We start from the raw sequence: 18,423 nt of genomic DNA, 5'->3' as shown, positions 1-18,423 counted from the left end.
TACACTTTAATTACATATTTCAAAACAACAGTAATAATAGTAATCGTAATATTAGTAATAATAATAATAATAATAATAATAATAAAAATAAAAACAGTAATAACGTATATACAAGATATCACTATAAAAAATTAATCAATTTCTATCAACACTGGTACTGTTGTTTTCACTTTCAATTCTTCTCCTTTTCTTTAGCCTCAAACTCTTTTTGCTCTTTTATGTAATCACTAACTCTCTTGCTGATGTAGTCCTTAGTCTTTTGAGAGATCTCGTATTTCTCTCTGGCCCTAAGCATTTCTCTCTCTTCGAGGTATTTTTTCTTAGTTTCAGTTAATGGGATGGTTGGAGGTGTCAACATTCTGATATCGTGATTGGTATAAACACCTGTATTATATTTGGAGTAAGGATTTCTCAATGATTCCAATGCTGCCTTGGGTATTCCACTTGAAAAAATCGAGCTGATGAAAAAACTCTTTTTCTTAGCATCTTCCCTCGATGTGGTCCATTCTCCAATTTCTTCTGGAACATTTAGTTCAGGCCAGGGTATCAATGCCTGTGGATTATATTTGACATATCTCTTGGGCAAAAATCGTTGGTATACCGAATCAAAATACTCGCCACGGAATTCCACATCATCGATAATGACATCGGTCTTCAGCCCTGTGGTAGGATCTTTACGAATAGCAATCAACTTGATATAATCCTGCGTAACAGGCTCTGGGAATTGGGTTACATGACTCTTTTGCCCTGCCACCCACAAACACTTGGGAACTGCAATCTTTTTGTGGGGACCATGCACAAGAGTGTATCCATTGGTGTTTGCGTCAAAAGAATCGATTTTGGTGACAGTTCCCTTGAGAGGACCCTTGACTATAACCACTCTATCGCCTGGAACATACTTTCTCTTTGCAAAGTCGTCGTTAAACCTGAGCTTTTCGGGGACTTTGGGAAGCACAGATCTCTGGTGCTCGAGCTGGTACTTTTTGAGAAAGTTCTCCTGTGACCGAATGTAACTGTCCTTTAAATTGGTAGAGTCCTTGATGAATCTGCTGGTGGTACGACTCCAACTACTCATGGTCACAACTGGTTTTCGATAGCACTTCCTTAGTAATCGTTGGCTCTTCTCTGCATTCTCACCAAATCCTCCACTTTTATTTCGCTTTTTGAGAAGTTACCCGCCCACGTGTGACTAACTGAAACTTTTCACCAGAAACTTTTCACTAGATATAATCAGATATCGCGACGAGAACCAGATACTTCACAAAGCTATTGCCAGTAATTATTGTGTTGTTACACCTTCCAGTCATATAAAATGGAGTTCCACGCTATTGTTCTTTGTGGCAGAGGGGCCAAGCTCTCTCCCTTTTCCACTGCTCATCCCTCTGGTATGCCCAAGGCCTTGCTTCCCATTTTCAATAAACCAATGGTCCAGCATGTTCTCGAATGGTGTGATAATTCTCCATTCAAAGATATATCTTTGGTCGTTGATGCCTCCTCGAAGGATCTGCTTCAGGAATTCTTGAATAACTACGAGTCGAATATCCGTAACAAGCAGATCTTAAGTTTTGTTAACAAAATCAATATTGTTTCCATAAATGCAAAGACGACTGGCGAGATCTTGGCCAGCTTGATCAATTTGAACAAAATCAATTCAGATTTTGCTATATTGCCTTGCGATTTCATAACTGACTTGCCTGCTCAGGTTTTAATTGAACAGTTCAGAATCAGAGATGTTCAGGATGTATCCATGTGTTGTTTTTATAACAATAGTCTATCCAATATTCCAACTCATTCAAATAACTTTAAAAATTACTATACCCTTTACGAGTCCCAAAATAATCACAACAACAGCAATGCTGTAAATGATTACGATTATTACCAGAATGATTCTCATTTGGTTGATTTGATTACAAATGAATCAATTGAAATCTCAAAATTTTTGCAAATAAGAACTCAAATGTTATGGAGATTTCCCAATATTGAAGTATCAAAAAACTTATTAAACAGTTTTATTTTCTTCAACTCATTGGAACTAGTCAACATTTTGAAACATTCAATCACAGTCAAGAAATACAAAATTAATGAAAAATCAATAACAACGATTTTCCAGGATTTAGCTAAAAGGTCTTGGAAGCATAAAAAGCCCCTAGAAAAGATAAACTTGTTTATACTTCCAAAACAATCAACGTTCATAAGATCAAATACTCTACAGTTATATCTAGAATCAAATAGGTGGCTTATGAAGGAAAATCTATTAAAAAATCCTTCCATTCGTAACCAGTTGCAATCCCAAGCTCAAAAACAAAAAGAAAAGGGTGCCCCCACCATTGGAGTTGATTCTCTATTGGGCCAAAATACAACCGTTGATAAAATGTCTACTATAAAGAAAACTATTATCGGTGATAATTGTCAAATTGGCAAAAAATGTAGATTAAATGGTTCTTTAGTATTTAATAATGTCATAATTGGTGATAATGTTATTTTGGAAAATTCCATTGTCGGGCATAATGTTATATTAGAATCTAACGGCAAATATCTTTCCGCTAATATTGAAAATAACTTTTCAAAGAAAAATGATGAAGAATCTGATCCTGAGATTTATTCCGATTCAGGTGATGATAAATGATGATATTTTAATGTATAGACTATTAAATATTTTTTTACACACACTTTCTTTTTTTTCTTTTTTGCTGTTTCAAGCTAATTTGGGCTTTTCACCTTTTTTTTTGGGCCATTTTCGAACTCTATCAATATTTTGCACTGGATAAAAAACATTTAAGAAAAATAAAATAAAAATGTCAACAACAACACATAAAAGATATAATTTACCTGCCCATAAACCTGAGTTATAAAAGATTTGAAATTTTATATATAAAGGTTTTTTGACTTCATCCTCTCGAATTGAATTATAAACCAACTCAGTTCTTCTTGCGACATCTATCCAATCATACATTTTCTTGATTTCATCATGAAATACCGATGTATCAATTTTTTTTAAATCAATCATTTCAATAGCAATTAAACAGTTTTCAACTAATGAATTTACCGAGGGATTAGCAAAAACTGTCATATAATTGGGTAAAACTTCCGGAATACCGCCAACTCTTGTTGTCACTACTAGCAAATTGCATGATGCAGCCTCAACTAATACAGTACCAAATGCTTCAGTTAAGGAAGCGTGAAGATAAATATCTCCTTTACACATAACATCTCTAACTTGTTCATGACGAATCTCGCCAATTAACTCCACTCTTTCCTGTAGTCTATTCATTTCAATCATTTGAACTAAATCAATAAATTTTGGGCCATCGCCTGCTATTAAAAACCGAACTTTTGAATTTTTTGAGCATATAATTGGGATAATTTTAACTAATAAATCAGCGCCTTTATTTTGAAATAATCTTGATATAACAACAATAGTTATATATTCAATTTCAATTTCATTGTTGTCATTGTCATTGTCATTGTCATTGTCATTGTCATTGTCATTGTCATTGTCATTGTCATTGTCATTGTCATTGTCATTGTCATTGTCATTATTATTATTATTATTATTATTATTATTATTATTATTATTATTATTATTATTATTATTATTATTATTATTATTATTATTATTATTATTATTANATTATTATTATTATTATTATTATTATTATTATTATTATTATTATTATTATTATTATTATTATTATTATTATTATTATTATTATTATTATTATTACTATTATTATTAATAGTATTTGTCATTTTTTTAATATTTTGCTTTAATTTTCGGTTCATTTTCGATAAATCAGGTCTAAAATCTTGTGATATTACAGCGTTGGGAATAACATAAACTATATTAGGATTGATTGAGGCTCTTAGTACAGTATTTTCCTTACAAGTATGAGACACACAAATCACTCTGTTGATATCCTTTAAAGTGAATTTCAAGGCTTTATTAGCTAAAATTGAACCAATATCAGCAAAACCAAACAATGAATGGTCGGTGAAAACAGCTTTAATCCCCATTGTTCTTGCGTGAAAAATGGCTTCATGACACAAGGAGCTTAATGAACCATGGCCATGAACCAAGTTGATGTTTTCTCTTATGAATATGTTTCGCAAGATTGGAAAAGCACTGAAAACAGTTGGAAAAGTCGATTCTCGAAACAAAATGAAAAATGGAACATAATATACTTTTAGTCCATTGGTTAGATATCGTATACCAATTCTCGACTTGTAATCGTGAGTGATGATAACGACTGAGTAGCCCAACTGTATAAGTTGCTGCGAAAGATGGTAAATATGAAGTTCCACACCACCCATTTGTGGGTAAAAGAAATCAGACACCATTCTGCGGTTGAGATAGAGTATTAGCTTGGATCAAATCTACCTAGAAAGCGATAGGACAAAAATAGTAATAAATTGCTAGAACAGACAATACGTACGCTATATTGTAGGACATTTTTCAAAGCAGATACAATACTATATTCGAACTTAAACCAATACCATCTTCCAAATTGCAACCATCCAGCTCAAAGATATTCAAAGCTGTTAATGATGGTGAGTTGGTTTTGAAAACAATTTTATTTCAGAACTGGCCAAATTGAAGAAGGCCCCATTAGGAAGGAGCCGGTACTAGTCAGGTGAGAAGCGGCCGGAGATTTCTATTCCGAGCCGGTGTTTATGGTGCCAAAAAAAGAAGAAACAGAGAAGGAAAAGAGGTGGAAACCAAAAACAGAATTAAAAATGGCACAGTTGTATAGAATGTATATCGAGAAAGAAGCGCAAAAGAATTTTTATATAGTACAGCCCCATCAGGCGTCAGCTCAGTCGTCTTGACATATTCTTTTGAATTCATCAAAATTGATTTCGCCATCGTCGTCCAAATCAAACTCATCGATCATTGCTCTTAGCTCATCGTCTCCCAATTCGTCTCCTAGTTCTTTTGCAACTCTTCTGAGGTTTTTTAACGATATTTTTCCAGTGGAGTCCTCGTCAAACAACTTGAAAGCTCTTTCGATCTCTGAGTCCTTGTCTCTTTCGAGTATTCTTTGACCCATCTCTTGGAAAAAATTGTCGTAGTTGATTAGATTTTTGTCGTTGACATCATACTCTGCTATCATGTCTAGCACCTCTTTTTTTGTAGGCTCAAAGCCTAGGGCCTTCATGGCAATTTTCAACTCGTGAAACCCCAAGTGGCCATCGTTATTCAAGTCAAACAAGTGAAACGCCTCACGGATCTCCTGCTTCTGCTCTTCAAGAAGCTCTCCTTTGTCTGCTCCATTGATGTTGGACGCCATGCCCTGTCTGGAAAAGGTGCTGGCCATCGCTGCGATAATTGACGAGAAGCAACTGCACTGGTTCTCCAAACCCAGAACTGTCTTCATTTGTGTGAAATTCCACGCTCGCGTGGGTGCAGTGGGTGTAGAATGTACGCTTTACCCGTCCGCTCAGATCTTCAAACCTTTTTCTCTTGCCACTTGATACTTCTCATCTGGAAACACAGTGGAAATATCTCCAACTGCCTCTAGCTAACACCAATTGCGACGTGCTGGTTTTGATTCTACATCACACACATACATCTTTTGCGAGCCTCCTTTAGAGAATTGAAGTGCAGTTATTTCTAGTTTGAGTTTTAAAGACTGATTTCAAATTGAAGAAAAATGAGTGAAGAAAACGACCCACTTTTATCTGCCTTGAATAACGATGTGGATAGCTCGATAAACCAGAACCAAGCTTCGTCTTCGAGTGCACAGCAACCACCACAGCCACCACAACAGCCTAGATCTACGAGAGACCTTAGAAAGGAAAAAGCGTTGAACCAATTCAAGAGCAAGCTAATTGAACATAGAGATTGGGACGCGCGTTTGAAGAATTTAAGATTGCAAATAAGAGATTTAGAGAAGGACTTCACAAAAACTGAAGAAGACATCAAAGCCTTGCAAAGTGTCGGTCAATTAATTGGAACTGTTTTGAAACAACTAACTGAGGAAAAATTCATAGTAAAGGCATCATCCGGTCCAAGATATATTGTCGGATGTAGAAATACTATAAACAAATCAAAATTAAAACAGGGTGTCAGAGTCGCATTGGATATGACAACGTTAACGATTATGAGAATCTTACCCAGAGAAGTCGACCCTACCGTCTATAATATGACCACTTTTGATTCAGGAGAAGTATCATTTGAGGGAATTGGTGGTTTAACTGACCAAATACGGGAATTAAGAGAGGTGATTGAATTGCCATTGAAAAACCCAGAATTGTTTCAAAGAGTCGGAATTAAACCACCAAAGGGTGTCTTGTTGTACGGACCACCTGGCACCGGGAAAACGCTATTAGCTAAAGCTGTTGCAGCTACCATTGCAGCCAATTTTATCTTTTCTCCTGCTTCAGGCATAGTTGATAAATATATCGGTGAATCCTCAAGACTAGTCCGGGAATTGTTTGGTTACGCCAAAGAACATGAACCATGTATTATCTTTATGGATGAAATTGATGCAATTGGTGGCAGAAGATTTTCTGAGGGTACATCAGCAGATCGAGAAATTCAAAGAACTCTAATGGAATTATTAAATCAAATGGATGGTTTTGATTATTTGGGGCAAACTAAAGTTATCATGGCAACTAATAGACCCGATACTCTAGATCCTGCATTGCTAAGAGCTGGTAGATTGGATCGTAAAATTGAGATCCCTTTGCCAAATGAGGTTGCAAGATTGGATATTTTCAAAATCCATACACAAAATGTGGCCAAAAAGGGAGAATTTGATTTTGAAGCAGCAGTTAAAATGAGCGATGGCTTCAATGGTGCAGATATTAGAAACGTTATAACCGAAGCAGGATTTTTTGCCATTAGAAGTGATAGAGATTATATCATTCAAGACGATATTATGAAAGCAGTTAGAAAAGTCTCAGAAACAAAGAAGCTTGAAGGCAAATTAGAATATAAAAAGTTATGAGTATAGATATATGTCATTTAATATAACTTAGTATAATTTAAGTTTTACTTTTAATTGGTAATTGATAATTGCCAATTGAAAAATACCATTGTAATCCTTATTTAGTTATATGATATAATATATATTAAAATGAGAATAAACCTAGAAAAAAAACAAAAAGAAGAAGAAAGGATAAAAAGAAGAAAAGACAAAAAGCAAAAAAAACAACAAAAAAACAAAAATTATATAAAGTCCTAATAAATTAATAATACTATACAAACCCAACCATTGGAAAAAAAATTAAAAAAAATGTAATAATCAGTTAAATGAGATGATTAGTAACATCATAGAATAAAAATAAAAAAAATGCAAAAATCCATTTATAAGTAAAATAATTTACAAATCAAATTACTTTTTTTTAGAAGATTTACTTGGAGGATAATTGAACAAATTTTGGTTTAATAATCTGAAGTAAGATTGGTATTTCGTGATTCTTTTCATTAGATGAATCGCAATTAAATTGGACAATAAATCCCTTGTCTCATAATTCAATCCTTTAAATAAAGGATGAGATAAATTGTTTCTTAAAAAATAGCTTTGAATTAGTTTTGTGAACTGTACATCATCCATAAATAAATTGTCGTAATTCATTAAGCTATTAATGTCATTAACACTATTATTGTTGTTATTATTATTGTTGTTTTTATTATTATTATTGTTATTGTTATTAGCAACAGTAATATTGGTATTGGTAGTATCGGTATGTTGATTAGCGCCATTACTTTTATTAGCCACACTGTGTTGGTAGCTATGCAAAGACCTATAAAAATCTTCAAAAAAGAAGTCAATTTGACTTTTGAAAAAATTCAATAGATAAATCAAATGGTTTTGTAGAACACCATTGTTGTAGGAGAGATTGTAGGTCTGATTGATCTTTGCAGTGAGCAATTCCCACTTCTGGTCTTCTTTCTCAAGGTAAATGCTGCCATTCGAACCACCCATGCTCAAAATAAAAGGGGGATCCTCCAAGATCAACTGTGTGAACTCAAGATTGGTGAATTTTAGAAAAGCTGGCGAGTTGTTGAGATCTGATCTGTCATTTTTGTCTACCAAGTCAGTAGGTTTCTTATTTGCAGAGGCACCAGCACCAAAGAAGAAGCTCATTGTAACCAATGGACAAGTCAGCCAGAAGCAGCAAGCAATAGAAAGTATGCTCCCTCAAGAGACAGCTCCAAAGCCGAGTATTATATCGCACCCAAATCAGGAATAGGAGATCGGCGGAACGATACGGAACGAAGAATCCCGTGATGCACCAGGGTTGCGGATCATGCATAGGTGCATTCTTTAGAGCCAGCGCCACGGAACGAGGTCTTCCGCCCAACGGCTGTGAAAAGACCTCTTTGAGACAACGATATAATGCAATCCGATACCTTCATTCAGCTCTAAACTGTTTGAAGACTGCTGGTGTTTGCTGAATAGCTATTTTTGCGTTGTTTACACGTATCTCGAATATTCATTTCAGTTGGCACACTGCTAAGAGCTGTTCTATGTCTTGCACCTTCCATTTGAAGCATTCATCCCACTGTCGCCGATCACTCCACAACCCCAGCTAAATGTTTCTCAAGACTCTCTTTGACCTGTTCATCAACTTCCTAATAATATACGTGTTTTCGACTATTGTCATCAACTGTCTCACATTCTACTTTTATGGGTTTTTAATTGTTTACACTCTTCCAACGAACATAGTCATAAAACACCTATCCATCAATTTATCTAATATTAGCAAGTTGCGCGATGAGTTTAATTTGAAAAATTTATCAAACTGTTTTGTTCGGGATCACACTATATTTGAAAACCAAAACCAAAATGACGACTATGTTGTTTTTAATACAATTGTGCTCAGGCTTAACTTTTCTTTGAAATCTTTCAAATTTTTGAACATAGTAATATCTGATATCGATTTGAATGTTTCCTTCGATCTTTACGATATAATACTAAAAAACTTGTTTCAAAAAAATTTATCCTCTTCCAATGATAATAATAATGATAATAATGATAATAATGATAATAATGATAATAATGATAATAATGATAATAATGACAATAAGGAACATAAAAATAAAGCTGAAGTTGATATTGACAATTCCATTAATGATATTTTTGATGAAAAAGATGATTTTTCAATACAATTCATGGGTTTTTTAAAAAAATACTACAATCGTCCTTTTATAAGAAATCTTTCAAAAAATTTCAGTTTTCCCAATTTTCAATTTATAATTAAAAATGTAAAGGTCAATTTATTCAATAATACTAATAGCAAAAATAACAAAAATATTAAATCTAAATCTAAATCTAAAATAACCTCAATTTCTTTAGTACTAAATCAAATACAGTTCTCCTTAAACTTGAATTACGTTGATGATAAGGAAATACATCAAATCTTGACTAACGATAGCGATTATTTGAAAATCGACGATATTAAACAATTGAAAAGACAACCAACTATGGAACTATTCTCAAACTTAAAATCTTTTAAAAAAGAACAACAAATATTCAAAACTCATTATCTATTGTTCAATTTATCTTTATGCATAAACAATTTCAATATTATTGATAATCGTATCTCCAATAACAATAAAAATCCCATCAATAAAAACAAAAGTATTATTAACAAACTAAATCTGGAATTCAACTCTATATTAAATGTTGAAAAAAATTCAATAACCAATGTCAATTCAAATTTTGTCTTGAACGGATTCAATTTAAAACTACTAGATTTCCTAGACACTACATCAAACTTTTTATCAATCAATGATGAAAATCTTTTGCCTTTATTATTCGATTCATTAAAAGATTACATTTCCAATAATAAATCCTCTCTATTAAACAATATAAATAATAACGATATTATTGATAATATCGATAATAAAAGCAAAGATGATATTAGCGATAATATTAGTGATAATATTAACAATGATGATGCCAACACTTCTCATAACCACAATAAAATAAACAACAACATTGATATCAATAACGATAATGATACTGATAATGTTCAATCCAGAAAAATACCAGACTTTCAGCTGGCTTATCTGCTAAATAAAAACAAATTAAAATTGTATCGGAGAAACTTATTACTATCGATTCTAAATGAGCTTTCTATATCTTTGCAAAATATTGACATATCCCAATTAAATTTATTTTTGTTTTTTTTAAAATCTCTAGTAAAAAAAAATAATAGTAACTCTTTGAACAATAAATTTAACGATTTTATTAAATCCAACGACATATCATTAAATTCTCAAAATAACACCTTTTCAATTAATAATTCCAATTTTCACGGTCTTTTTAAAAATTATTTAAATTTAATCAACAATTTTGAAAGTTTGGACCAAATTTTGAAATTTTACCATGGTCATTATGATCATGATCATAATAATCAAAATGACTGTACTCAAAATAATGATATCCAAAATGATTATGTAAAAAATAAAGCGGATATTGGCTTTGATCTTCCTAAATTTAATTTTAATACTGCAAATGAAAATGAAAATAAAAATAAAAATAAAAATAAAAATAAAAATAAAAATAAAAATAAAAATGCAAATGAAAATTTTAACAATGGTTTCAATTATTCAAATTTACTTAGTAAATTTGCTTTTCAATTTAAGGTCAAAGAATTTAATATCAACTTTAATCGATTAAACTATCATTCCCCTGGTTATGGCTTGATTTTTAAAGTTGACGACAAACCTCATCAATTGATTGGTTCAATACTTGATGTCACTATCCTAATGCACATTAAAAATGGTTTGAACAATCCATTGAAACTCAATCTATTTGACTATAATCTGTCTCCAGACTCTGACTTAAATTCATATTTTAGCCAGACTATTGTTGAATTATTGCAAATTCCTAATATCACATTCTCGGCAAAATCAAATGCTTTATTTCAAACTTTGAAAGTAGTAGAGCAAGAGCTAGATATCTCGAGAGCACTAATTAAGACACTAAGTCATTTTTCTTCTCCTGTTATTGATTTAAATGCTGAACATTTAGGTCTTTTATTGCTAAATTATAACCAGTTAAATATGTTCTTTTGTGGAATTATAAATAAATTCTTACGTCATAAATCGCATATAAGATTTGAAAAAATAAACACATTTATTAACTCAATTGATTCTTCTTTGAATATTGAATTAATCAACTCAAATGCAAAAGGAAAAGTTGCAAAAAAGAATTTTAAAAGTCTTTACAGTAAATTTTTTAAAACTTTAGCTTCTATTTATCCATTAATTTATTTAAAATTAACTATTGAAGATCCTTCAATAATTTTAAAAAATTTCTCGTTTAATGATGATAAATTGCTTAGGATTTTAATATTAAGTTTCAACTTAATCAGTTATGAGTTAGAATCAAAGAAGGCACATTCAAAGATGTTTTCAAAAGCATTTAATAGTTTTCATAATTTAAGTTGTTCATTGTTTCATAGAATAGAGGTTTCTGGAATACATCTTTCATATAAACAATCAGAATTAGATAATCCTTCATTATTTCATTTTTTCCATCCTGCACACAAAAAAACTAAACCTGTTTATCATGTGGATGATGTTTTTTCTGCTGATATGAATGATAGTGATGATAATATCTCAATCCATTCCACTATTAGTTCAACATCAACACTTTTGAAAGCTGATTATTTCAACAAAGCTGAAGATATATTAAGTTCAGATTTTTTAATTTTTAAAATCAAATTAGAAAATCTACCAGATTTCCAGTTTTCTTCAAGTGTATGCATTCAGTCACTAAATATTGATTTATCTGATTTGGTGATTTTAACTGGGATTTCAAAGATTTTTGAAAATGTTTTTTTACCTATGGATGATAATTATTTATTGGAGTCCATCAAAATCAACAAAAAGTTAAATAAGACATTGAAACCTGAAAAGAAATCCACAATTGAACAAATTTTATTTCAACATTTACCTGATTGGTTTACTATCTTTAGCGTATCGTTTTCAGATTTTAGTTTAGTTTTAGGAGCTAGGTCTATATTTATGGAAGCCGATTTATTAAAACAATTACCGTTGTCATACTCAATTCCAAATGATATGATAGAAGACAGTCTAAGAAAAATTTGCTATAAATTTGATAATGCTTCATGTTTATTAACGCGAAACAACTCCTGTCTCGGGGATGACGATAAGATTCTTTCTAAAATATTTGCTAAAACTCAGGATCGTGATTCGGCAAAAGAAGATACAAAAAGCAATCAGTCATTTTATGGAGATATCAGCTTTAATGGGACTAGCAGCACCTCAGGAGAGTCCATTTCTGAAGATGATGACCCTTACTGGCTAGTGGATTTTAAAATCAAAAACCTCATTGGAAAAACTATCATGGAACCCAGCAATGAAAAGATTTTTTACTTACAATCAAAGAACTTTTTTAAAATGCCAATGGTTGAGCTAACTTCTATTGCATTTCATAAAAAAGATTACTTAAAGGATTTACTTAAAGTAAACGTTTCAGTTGATAGATTCGATTTGCTTTTTTCTCACATTATTTACTTTTTAATTGTGTCTTCCGTGAGTTTGATTAGAAACACTGTTTTCTCGTTTTATAAAAAAGTTTCAAAATCACCTATACCAATCGTTGAAAACCAGATACTGAATAAAAATAATGGCTTCAATAGCTCGATACTTGATTTCTTGGTTTTAAGTGGTGATTTTGGCTCGATTGATATTGTCTTGCAACTACCTAACAATTTTAAAATGCGTTATGAAAACTTTCATTCTCATATCAAATTAACACCCGATATGCCTAGTATTTTTTCAAATTCCGAGGTTCTCAGGCTTTGTGTGAAATCTCCAACTGTTTCTGGATTTTGGGCGACACTTGTTAATGTCAACTATTGTCAACTTTTATTGAATTTTGACAATTTACTAGAATACATACGATGCAAAAATGAAAAACAGATAGATCTTGATACAGTGCTTGAAATTTGTTCTCACTCAATTAGATTTTCTATTCCTCACCAATTTGTCATTCATAAATTATTTGATAATTTGGGAACGTTTTTAAAGGTTGCAAAGCAATTGAATTACTCTTTAAAAAACAATTCACCGGGGATTGTTATCAAACCACATGCTGTACCCCCTGTTATTTTTCCCAAGATTCATTTAAAATCCAGAAGAGGGATCTTTTCAATGGATGATGATCCATTTGAGAGTGAGTTAAGTATGATTTTCCAAATTGGTATAGCTGAACAGAAAGAGCGACTTTCCAAGCTTAACTTTTTTATAGAAGCAGCAAAACATTCATTTCATGACGAAGACGTTAGCTTAGAAGAATCATCGTGTTTTTCTGTGGTTTTGAGAAATAAAAATAGTATATTCAGTATAAAGGATTATTATAAAATTGATGATCAGGATAATATTTCTTCGAATTTTATGGAAAGAGAAAGTGTGTCTCAGAAATTGGACGTTTTGCAAAGAAATTTATCCAAATCTTGGCTAAAAAGAGTTGAGGTGTATAAACAAAAAATGGCTCAAGAAATTTCCAATAATGCTGATTTTCTCTATGGTTTACTTTCAAATAATATGGGATCTCATAAACATTTGAATAGAAGATTGTTAGAAAATTCTCTTTATCCCCCTCTTATGAGTATAATACTAGAAAATTTAGACTTAAAGATAGATCGTGTCGATTTTCCCATTGATTCCATACCCAAGTATATTCATGATATTGGAAAAGGGGTCCCCTATGATACTGAGTATACGCTTTTATTGCCCTTCAACATTGATTTAAAATTATCCGAGTTAAGAGTTCATTTAAGGGATTACCCATTGCCACTATTATATATTCCTTCTATTTCTGATAATCAGTTTTCTAGTATTCCTTCTGTTCATATTCATGGAAATTGTATTATTGCTGAAGATTTTTTTGACTCTCCTTCCAATATTAGAAATGTTTTTGTGCCACTTGTTTATTGTTGCGATCAAAGAGAAAATCTTTGTTTATATTCTTTATTGATTCCCAGAACTGTTGCATCAATCAAAATGTTTCCAAATTTAGTTGTTGATATAAACACAAGCAAGCCTACAAAGTTTACTTGGGGTTCATCGCAGACAGCATGTATTCAGCAAATTATGCTTATTTTTGATGCCTTCACCAAGCCTCCATTGGATCCTTCAGATAAAATTGGATTTTGGGATAAACTTAGAGCAAACGTTCATGCTAGAATTCGTTTCAACTGGAACGATCATGGGGACTTGCACATATTATTTAAAGGGTCAAGGTCTCCATACGAACTAACTGGTTCGGCTGCTGGTTTTATTCTATGCTTCAAGGGGAATGTGATATTGGATCTTAATCGAAATGATGATCCAAAAGATTTTCTTGTAGTGGATGCAGACCAAGTTATGTGGGTTATTCCTAATCATCTAGCGGAGCCTTTGTTGGTGTGGTCTAGACATTCTTCAGAGTCTGTTTTCTTACCTACTTCTTCTTTATTTGTATCATCTATTGCTAATTACTATTTGGAGGATGATTATAAAACAGAGTTGCCTTTTGTCAATCGTGGTGTAATAGCGGAAATGTCTAAACATTATTTTGAAAAGGTAACTATTCAGCTTTCTGGAAATGTTCAGTTTAAGATGGGGATCAATTTTGAGAGGATGATAACAAAAACGCAAAGGTCATCTGAATTTACTCCACATTATTTGATTAAATTGACAAATCCAGATTATGTTGAAGACTTAAGTAAATATGATGCCTATGAAAAGTTCAGAAGTCATTTTGTTCATATGGCCTTTTCATTGGTATCGCCTTCAACCTCAAATTCTAGATTAAAAACTCAAAAAGGACCTTATAATACTGTTCATTTGACTCAGCGGTCTATAGAACATTTCTTTGCTTGGTGGAAGTTATTTTCTGGAAACATGTCACTACCTATACGTCATGGTAAGATCTTTGGACCCGAAACCTCTACTAAAAAGTTTGCTCAATATTTGGACAGTATCAAGTATCAATTTTTGATTTCTCCATTATTTATGTCACATTTTCAAAGAGACAATGAAAAAGAGCTATCATTGAATGAGGTGTATTCGTATGGCATGAAAGGTAAACTTGATTCTTTTGCTCTTGATCTTCATCAGAAAAAGGAGTTGTTTGTCAAACATTACGAGAAATTAAACTTGACAAAACGAGTAACTCAGATGAAATTTGAGGTTGGAGAGATGATCATATCGAACTTTGACATTAGAATTATTGAAGGAATATTGAAAAATCAAGTGCCCAATGGTACTTATTCAGGCAATCATTCAGCTAAGGTCAGAACTTTTGACAATGATCTTTCGTGGTACGATAGAAACGATTTTGAGGAAGTTGGGACTAATTCATTAGAAACTTATAAGGCGACAGCCCGGATATTTCCTCTCATGTTCACACCTCATTTATCATATTATAGACAGACCAATTTTGATGAATCTTATGTGCTTTCTAACAATAACAATTGTGTTGCGCACGATTGTATATTGGGAAAGAACTACTGGATAGACACACAATTCAAACTCACACAAGAACGCATGGATCAAATTAAAAAGGAAATTCAACTTCATAAAGCCACTCTTGAAACAAAAACATTTGACGATAAACATTATAGCGTTTCTTTACAAAAGATAATAGAAAATTTAGAAAAGAGATTTCTGGATTTGTGCAAAATACATGAAGATCTTATGGTATTCAAGGAAAATCCTACTTCCTGCGATGCAACATACTTACAAGATGTTGATTTTTCGGAAAATGAAAAGTCCCGCTTTAATAATCAATTTATTGTTCACAATATGTTATTAAAATGGAATGTCCACAACAGAAATTTTTTTTACAAATACATTCATTTGGTTAACTTAGAAAGCACTATGGACGAGTATTTAGGAAATAAGGCTGTTTCTTATTTCCGAGATATAATAGTTGAGCAAAATGATCGATCTGATGAAGCCGCATTGAAATCCACTTTATCTAGAATTGAAGAGGAAAGCAAAGATCACAATCAACCTTTGCAGTTCTCATATGATAAAAAGTCTTGTGTTGACAGACTTAAGTTTTTTGAAGAAGATTTAGCAGCTGTAAATGAAAACGATGTTAATCTCTCTCATGAAAATGATTATTGTTTTAAATTAATATTACCTCAAATTCAATTAATCAAGGATGAAAATGTTGATTCATGTGTTCTTGTTATAGCTCCAAGCATTCAGTTGAATATTGTTTCTATTATTGAGAAGAAGTACAAACAGATAGAATTATTGGAAAAAGAGGAAACAGATGTTATTTCCGTTGAAAAAAGGTTTGGGGCAATTCTTAACCAAGCCAATGTTTTTGTTTTTTCTAAAGGAGAGGTTGCAACAAATGCAAATAAACTCTTTACTGGAATCAAAAACTACGGATCTCTTTCCAACTGGCCTCCATGGTTGGGTCCTGAATCTTGTCATAACAATAATTTGCTATCGAATAATTTATTATTGGAAAAGACATCAATAACAGTTAGATATGATCGTGTGAATCCAATGGTGCTTATGGATGAAAATTATGGGTCTATCAGAAGAAACAAAGTTATTGTGGAATGTCCAAAAGTTGTTGTTTCGTGTGATTCTTCACAATATTCAGCTTTCTATTCTATAATCATTAATTTATTAATTTACAGTGAGCCCACAAGCAAAACGTTGAATGAAAAATTAGAAAAAATGATAATCAAGTCAGACCTTTCAAATCTTTCGAGTTATTTGGATCAGCTTAAGTTCCTTCAAGAGACGGCCAAGTTGTTGCGCAAATTAGAATTGTGTTATTCGTTTAGAAAGCCGTTATTACTGGAAAATGAATTAAGCGACTACTCAGCGATTGGAAATCAAAAATATGAAACTTTAGTTCAATTATATCTTTTAATGAAAGTTGTTAATTTGGGAGGAAAAAAATACCAGGAGTCGCACGATACTTTGGAATGGGCAATTAGAGCCGACCAAATAATCTTGCATATGTTAGAGGATGATAGAAAACCATTTCTAGATGTTGCTTTAGCTAATTCTAAGTTTAATCGATTAGAGAGTCCCGATGGTTCAAATCGTAATGCAATTGATATTGGAATAATTCAATGTTTTAATTTGGAGAAAGATGTATTGTATCAAGAATTTTTTTCACCATTTACTCCAAAAGGTTCAGAGCCCAAAAGTCTGTCAAAAAGTGATAATTTAGTTAGAATTGAGTGGAAAATGGACAAACCAGTTGGGGGAATCAAAGTTATTAGAAATTTTAATGTGAAATTGCAACCAGTTAAGATTCAATTAGAACAAAAAACTGGAGAAAAAATATTTCATTATTTGTTTCCAAATGATTATAATCAGGTATCAATAGTCGAAAATGGTGGTGGAAATCAAGATTCTACGTTAGTTAGTGGTTCCAGTACACTTACAAATTTTCAAAGCAGAAAGAAAAATAGTGAGTTAAGGTCCAAACAACGAATTATTGAATATGAAGACGACGAAGATGATGGGAAGGAGGAGGGGGACGATGATGATGATGATGAGGATTACAGTGATACATCATTTTCTAGTAATTCAATGAACAGTAGAATTGTATTAGATGATGGGTACGATGAAGAAAGTGATGATGATGGGGATGATGATGATGAAGACAATGGATCTAATGGATCTAATGATGGATTTTCAATTAGAAATGGAAGCAAGTCAAGCTCATTAAGTCTGAGACAAGATACCAAAATCAGTCTAAAAGAAGAAGGAGGAACTCCTGTTAATCGAAAGTTTACATTAAGAAGTCACAGAATAAATGGTATTCAAAACAATTCAACAACATTAACAAGTTTGCCAAATATTGAAGAACAAGATGAAGTTGATGAGATGATTGGCCGAGCATCAAAATATCTAAGCATCGTTTCATTCCAAGTCAATCACTGTATATTGTGCGTTAGTTATAAAGGTGCCGGTAAAACTAAGCTAATTAATGTGAATGATTTTGTTTTGAAATTACCACTAATTCATTTTTCCAATAGGGTCTGGACGTTGTTGGATCTTGCAATGAATTTGAAGAAAATTGTTATAAAATCACTATTGGCACATACGGGGCAATTGATTGGAAATAAATTAAAGCATCATAGAAATAAAAATAAGAAGATTATGTTGCCATTGAGACAATTGACACATTATGAATCTTTTACATCGATATCTGACTTAAGAAAAAAATCTGTTCCTAAAGTTCTATTAAGAAGTAGCAGTAGCAAAGATGAAGAAGATAAGGAATTATAAAGTTGCATTGGGTTTTTAAGTTGATGCTACATAATGTTATTTATGCTATCTTTTTACGTTTATTATCAAATTTAATTTATTTTTCAAATTAAATTTGATTTCAGTTTCGGGTTCAATTTTAATTTTAATTTTAATTTTAATTTTAGCTTTAATTTTAATTTTAACTCTAAGTTTATTTT

The 18,423-nt window shown here is 31.9% G+C and overlaps 7 protein-coding genes across 7 annotated transcripts; 3 read left to right on the top strand and 4 right to left on the bottom strand.

The window, feature by feature from the left end:
• Positions 1 to 75: 75 nt before the first annotated feature.
• MRPL40 (mitochondrial 54S ribosomal protein uL24m MRPL40) lies at positions 76 to 1,114 on the bottom strand. The gene has a single exon (XM_020192589.1). The coding sequence runs from the start codon at positions 1,073 to 1,075 to the stop codon at positions 173 to 175; it is 903 nt and encodes a 300-aa protein (XP_020049014.1). The 5' UTR covers positions 1,076 to 1,114; the 3' UTR covers positions 76 to 172.
• A 198-nt stretch (positions 1,115 to 1,312) lies between these two features.
• On the top strand, positions 1,313 to 2,626 carry GCD1 (translation initiation factor eIF2B subunit gamma; the record flags this gene model as incomplete). Its single annotated transcript, XM_020191333.1, has 1 exon — positions 1,313 to 2,626. The coding sequence occupies one exon, from the start codon at positions 1,313 to 1,315 to the stop codon at positions 2,624 to 2,626; it is 1,314 nt and encodes a 437-aa protein (XP_020049013.1).
• SPT14 (phosphatidylinositol N-acetylglucosaminyltransferase SPT14) lies at positions 2,599 to 4,450 on the bottom strand (the record flags this gene model as incomplete). The annotated part of the gene is made up of 4 exons (XM_020194369.1): positions 2,599 to 2,645; positions 2,719 to 3,384; positions 3,726 to 4,339; positions 4,434 to 4,450. The coding sequence occupies 4 exons, from the start codon at positions 4,448 to 4,450 to the stop codon at positions 2,599 to 2,601; spliced, it is 1,344 nt and encodes a 447-aa protein (XP_020049012.1).
• Positions 4,451 to 4,814: 364 nt separating this feature from the next.
• On the bottom strand, positions 4,815 to 5,288 carry CDC31 (centrin; the record flags this gene model as incomplete). Its single annotated transcript, XM_020190256.1, has 1 exon — positions 4,815 to 5,288. The coding sequence occupies one exon, from the start codon at positions 5,286 to 5,288 to the stop codon at positions 4,815 to 4,817; it is 474 nt and encodes a 157-aa protein (XP_020049011.1).
• A 363-nt stretch (positions 5,289 to 5,651) lies between these two features.
• RPT4 (proteasome regulatory particle base subunit RPT4) lies at positions 5,652 to 7,146 on the top strand (the record flags this gene model as incomplete). Its single annotated transcript, XM_020191032.1, has 2 exons — positions 5,652 to 5,696; positions 5,757 to 7,146. The coding sequence occupies 2 exons, from the start codon at positions 5,652 to 5,654 to the stop codon at positions 6,948 to 6,950; spliced, it is 1,239 nt and encodes a 412-aa protein (XP_020049010.1). The 3' UTR covers positions 6,951 to 7,146.
• Positions 7,147 to 7,309: 163 nt separating this feature from the next.
• Positions 7,310 to 8,121, bottom strand: ASCRUDRAFT_74186 (uncharacterized protein). Its single transcript, XM_020192588.1, has one exon. It carries the CDS (start codon positions 8,091 to 8,093, stop codon positions 7,338 to 7,340), a length of 756 nt encoding a protein of 251 aa, XP_020049009.1. The 5' UTR covers positions 8,094 to 8,121; the 3' UTR covers positions 7,310 to 7,337.
• Positions 8,122 to 11,077: 2,956 nt separating this feature from the next.
• On the top strand, positions 11,078 to 18,354 carry ASCRUDRAFT_74185 (uncharacterized protein). The gene has a single exon (XM_020192587.1). The coding sequence runs from the start codon at positions 11,555 to 11,557 to the stop codon at positions 18,242 to 18,244; it is 6,690 nt and encodes a 2,229-aa protein (XP_020049008.1). The 5' UTR covers positions 11,078 to 11,554; the 3' UTR covers positions 18,245 to 18,354.
• Positions 18,355 to 18,423: the final 69 nt, after the last annotated feature.

Source organism: Ascoidea rubescens (assembly GCF_001661345.1).
Source record: "Ascoidea rubescens DSM 1968 unplaced genomic scaffold ASCRUscaffold_2, whole genome shotgun sequence".
NCBI lineage: Eukaryota > Fungi > Ascomycota > Saccharomycetes > Ascoideales > Ascoideaceae > Ascoidea > Ascoidea rubescens.
Note: the sequence above shows the minus strand (reverse complement) of the source record. Positions and strands in the feature narration are given on the sequence as shown.